The 5,032-nt window shown below is 57.0% G+C and overlaps 1 protein-coding gene across 1 annotated transcript in view; it reads left to right on the top strand.

Annotated features, from left to right (window-relative positions):
- Positions 1-4,962, top strand: part of CHST15 (carbohydrate sulfotransferase 15) — a 72,804-nt gene extending 67,842 nt beyond the window's left edge. The window contains exons 5-6 of the mRNA XM_023533766.1: positions 2,506-2,653; positions 4,147-4,962. Coding sequence (XP_023389534.1) covers positions 2,506-2,653; positions 4,147-4,337 — 339 coding nt within the window. The 3' untranslated portion in view covers positions 4,338-4,962. The remainder of the gene's footprint in view (positions 1-2,505; positions 2,654-4,146) is intronic.
- The last annotated feature ends 70 nt before the right edge of the window (positions 4,963-5,032 follow it).

The following is a 5,032-nucleotide window of genomic DNA, read 5'->3' as shown; positions in this document are numbered from 1 at the left end:
TCTGTCTCCCTCACTAGATAATAAGCTCCCTGGGGCCAGGGGCCATGCCTGTTACATAGCAACGCCTCTCCATCACCTAGCAGGGTACCAGCCAGCAGCATGCACTAGATTACTTATGGAGTGAGTGAGTGAGTGAACGGGTGAATGAAGGGGGAATTCGTGAGACTGGTAGAGAGGCTGTGTGGGGGGTCGTGGTGGACGAGCCCTGAGCACAGGGACCTGGGCTCTGGCGGCTGCTGCCAGCTGACCTTGGGCAGCCCCCGCTCCCCGACCAGCCCTGCCCAGGCAGGAAGACCCGGCCACAGGTCTCCACCAGCAGGGCTTTGTCCTTCTGGGCCCGGTGGAAGGTGTTCTCTCCATTATGGGCAGAAACACGCTTTCAGAGAAATATGGGCCGCGGCTACCTTAAACAACCCCATCCTGCCGCAAATACCCAGCTCCTTTTCTTCTAGAAAGTTCTCGAGTACAAAGGCAATTTTCTCTGGAAGAGATAAAGCTGGTCAGGCTGGTCCTCCGTGGGAGGGGCCAGCCCGCAAGCCTGGCAGGGAGAGAGAATTGAAAAGCTCTGCAAGGCCGTGACAAGATGTTCTCATAAGAGTTTGCCTGTCGGAGGTGACACTGTTTATTTCTGAGGCGGGCGCGCACTCATTCTCTCTAGAGGCTAGAGGTCTTTTACGAGCGGCGTGTGAGGTGGTACACACCCTGGGGCCGGAGGCAGCGAATGGTTTGGAGACAGCTCATCCCTCTCATTGTTCTTCTTCCTCCACATCCTCCCACACAATTAGAAAAACAATGAAATGGAACAAGCATAGAGAGAGAGGAAAACAGTCAGTATCTGCACGTGTTTTGCCAAAGGTTCCATCGTGCGGCCGTTGCCCGGTGTTCAGTAACTCCAGCAGGGGACCGTGTGAGTGCCTGGTGCAGGAGGGGTCGACCACGGGGCAGCTCAAGGTCAAGGCGGGAAAGAAAGAAATGCGATGCCGGGGTGTCTGCCTGAGGACCCGAGACGGCAGGCGGAGCCGGGGAGCTGGGCGGCGCTCCCTCCCGGCGGCAGAGTGGCTGGGAGCTCAGGCCACACCAGGGGCTTTCTCCATGGAGACCAGGGGCGAGAGGCTTGGGGTGGGGGCCGCGCGATGGGAAAACCAGTTGGGACGCTGTGACAAGATAAGGCGAGGGCTGGTGGGGCACGAGCCAAGGGAGTGGCGCTCAACGAGGCTGAGGTGGCAGATGAGAAGCATTTGGGAGGGGCCGAGCAGGAGGCAGGAAGTGCAGCAGGGTCCCCAAGGACGTGGAGATGGGTGGGCAGCAGACGGGTGCTGGAGGTGGGGGCCTCGGGGTGGAAGGGAAGGGAAGGGCTACTTCTTGGAGCTTTGCCAAGAGCTTGGGGCCAACGATGAAGTTAGAGGAAACAGTGCCCAAGACTGCTCTCACTTCAGACACCGTTTGTAATTTGGGGGTTCCTCAAAACCGCCTTCAGATTTAGTAATTCATAATCACAGCACACTTGAAGGTTGCGCAGTCACGGTTACGACACGTAACGGAAAGGACACAGATTAAAATCAGCCAAGGGAAGAAGCACGTCATAGGAGGGTGTGTCCGGACTCGTCCCATGGGGCATGGACAGCGTGAATGCCTCGCAGCCACCAGGTGTGATGACCCACACAGGGTGCCACCAACTAGGGGAGCCCACCCACGCCTTTCCAGAATATTGCTCGGGGCCTGAGCACATACTGTCCACGCGGCTGACCATTAGTCTCCAGTCCCTCCTGGAGGTCAGGCTGGTAACCGCATGGCACAAAGCTCCTGTCATCACTCACAGAGGTAGACTGTCCAGTGGCCAGATCCACTAGGCGAGCAAAGACACTCATAAAACAGGACGTCCCAGGGGGCCTAGAGGTCACCTCTGGGAGGCGAGGACAGGGCCACACGTCTCGGGTAAGGTTAGTTCTCTGAATGCGCTTGCAGTGTGGCATGAGGAAGGCACAGGAGGGGGACAAGGCCCTCGGACACTTAGGTGGAAGGGAGTGGCCCCGAGCGGTGCTGCGAGCACCCGGATGCGCACGCCCTCGTCGTGGGTGTCCGTGGCCAGGCGGTGGCGGTTCACTTACCTGGCTTGTCTCCGAGGCATCTGTAGGTGTTTTTCATAGCTGTCGTGTGCTGGGCACAGGAGCAGAGACAGCCAGGGTGTGGTGCAAAGAACGTTTGCACCATCGGTGGCTGTGACCTTGGGCTCTCCCTTTACATCAGTCCTCACTGTGACGTGTGTCATGGAGGTACCTACAGGGTTGTCCCAAGGATTGTATGCGACCCTATGTATGGGAATCCTTTGCACAGGTAGCAAGAAGCGAGAACGCAGGGTGTTTAAAATCCGACTTCTGAAGACGGTTGTTTGCTAGGATCACTCTTTGGTGTTGGTTTATAGGGATGCGCCATAATACTTTTGGGAACATGCCACGCGGTGTTGGGGGAATTGCCCCTGGAATAATGTCTCTTCTTTGGCTCCAGGTGAGGCTGCAGGTCGGGCTGTACGCCGTGTATCTCCTGGACTGGCTCACTGTTTTCAATAAAGAACAGTTCCTCGTTCTTCGCCTGGAAGACCACGCATCTAACGTCAGCTACACCATGCACAGGGTCTTCCAGTTTCTCAGCCTTGGTACGACTGTCGCTCTGGAGACCCACAGCGCAGGGCTGGAGCTCCGTGGACGCTGGCCCTGTGAGGTCCTCGCTGAGTCACGTGCAGACTCCGTGAGCTGGGCGGGGGCAGGCTGAGCACCTGTTGGTCAAGCACCAATGGCACATGGGGTCTTGTGCACCACGGGGTGAGGGGTCTCTGGGGAGGAAGAGATGGCTTCTCATATGGGAGCTTACTGTCCGCTGAGGGCGAGGGGTAGCTGATAGGACGATGCGGGGGAAGGTCAGCGTCATCACAGTAGGGTCGTCCAGATGACTTGGGGGTCCCAGCTGCTGAAGGGATCACAGAAGGCTTCATAGAAGGAAACAGTCTGTGAGTTGAGCCTTGGGGACAGACAGGAAGTCATTGGGTGGCTGGGACAGTCTTGCAGAAGCCACAGGGCTTGGAGGAGGGGCAGACAGGACATAGCATTATCTCAAGTGTTGTTGGGGACCCCTGGAATCAGAGCCATGTGGCTGGGAGTTGCCTGCTGGTCCTGGCTCTTGGACTTCTGGGGAGCAGACATCTATCTATTTGCACACCAGTGGGCCTTGGGACCCTTTGTTCATTTGATTTTCTTTCTCCTTTTCTTGGAGAGCTGGAGTGTGATTATTTTTTCCTTCTAAGACCTCAAACCAATTTTATTTGCTTTGGCCACCTGTAGACTCTAGCATTAATGAGCTTGTCCTTAGTCCCTAAGAAGGACAGGAAGGCCATTCCATTTCTTCTGTTTCCTATAACCCAAGGACGTGCATGGGCCCAGGACTTTGGCCAGAACCCAAGAGCCTGGGGTAAAGAGACGTCAGTGGATCAGTGGGTTAAGCCAGCGAGAGGCTGATGGTCCAGAGGGCTGGGGATGGAGCTGGCAGCCTTGGATGGCGGCACTTGCTGGCTCGTTCCCTGGGCCCCTCCCCACTGATGGCCTTGCTGCAGCTGGAGGTTCCGTCAGTGGGGTCTCTGGGCACAGGCAGCATTTCTCCTCTCCCCACCCTGTTACCACTTCACAGCAAGACGGGGTGAATTATGGCCCAGCCACGGGGCCCTTTGCATCAGTAGCCGGAAGTAGAAATGACGGGGGCAGAATTCCAGTGGGCTGGTTACTAGGAAAATGTAGGTACATGGGCTGAGCCTGGCAGGTCACGCAGTTGTCCAGGGACAGGCTGACACACAGGAGCCAGTCCTTTACGGGTAGTTGGAAATGAAACCAGGAGGCGAGGCGCAGGTGAGGTGGCAGCCTAAAGTCCAGGTGCGCCTCTGAGGGTGGGTGTCCAATGCCGGCCTCAGTGTCTGCCGTTCGTTATGCTGTTTGGACCTTCCACCCTCGGCAGCTCTGAAGTGGATCCAGCCAAGGAATTTTGATCTCCAAACACATTCTTAAGGGAAGGAAACTCCTGTCTCAACACGAAGCTTGGCTGGCATTTCTGCAAAGTTCCTTTGGCCTCCTGCCTCACAGGATTTTTTTCTTTGTATTCCAGGGCCCTTAAATGAGAAACAAATGGCCTTGATGACAAAGAGCCCCGCGTCCAACGCCCGGCGTCCTGAGGACCGGAGCCTGGGGCCCATGTGGCCAGTCACGCAGAGGATCCTGCAGGACTTCTACCGGCCTTTCAATGCCAGGCTGGCACAGGTCCTCGCCGACAAGGCCTTCGCCTGGAGGAAGACGTGAGGCTGAGTCCCCGCCGTCAGCACGGGCCCACGGCTTGGTCGTTGCCACGATTATAAAAATCTCTCTGTGGGGACCGCCGTCCTCATAGTGTGCAGAGAACTCCGAGATTCGAGGCTTCTTTCCCTCCCAGGCACGTGTTTATTACAACCTCTCGGAATGTCCTCTGTGACGGCAAATGGCCTGGCAGCTGACCCTCCGCAGCGCTCCTCTGCTGGGCGCCTGGACACCCCACTTCCATCACCTTCTGCTCCGAGAGTGGCCGGCGCTCGGGGAGGCGAGGCCGGCGGGAGCTGGGCCGGTGCCGAGAGGGAGGCGTTGAACGTGGGGCTTGACGGTTCTGGGATCCGGCCGAGCGAGTTCGAGGTCGCGCCACGGGGCTTGCCGGCTCTTCCTTCGCATTCAGTTCCGAAACACTCTGTTTCGGGATTTCTGCAAAGATCACTGACTCATTTGGCAGGAAATCGGAGGCTCTTGCATTTCTTCCCCCTTTTACTGCAAAGTCAGCCCTCAGTCTCTTCAGAGATAAACCCCGCTGTCTCTGCGACCTCCTCCCCGCCCCCTGGGGCCTTAGTGTCTGACATGGAAAATGAATGTGCTCGAAACAAGCCACTTTCTGTTTCCACTCGCCAGAGCTCTCTTTTCTGCCTCTTGAGAAGTTTCCACAAGCGTCGATTCAGTTCATGCTCGAAGTGTAA

The sequence above is a fragment of the Pteropus vampyrus genome, unplaced genomic scaffold (genome assembly GCF_000151845.1).
Source record: "Pteropus vampyrus isolate Shadow unplaced genomic scaffold, Pvam_2.0 Scaffold111, whole genome shotgun sequence".
Taxonomy (NCBI): Eukaryota; Metazoa; Chordata; class Mammalia; order Chiroptera; family Pteropodidae; genus Pteropus; species Pteropus vampyrus.
Note: the sequence above shows the minus strand (reverse complement) of the source record. Positions and strands in the feature narration are given on the sequence as shown.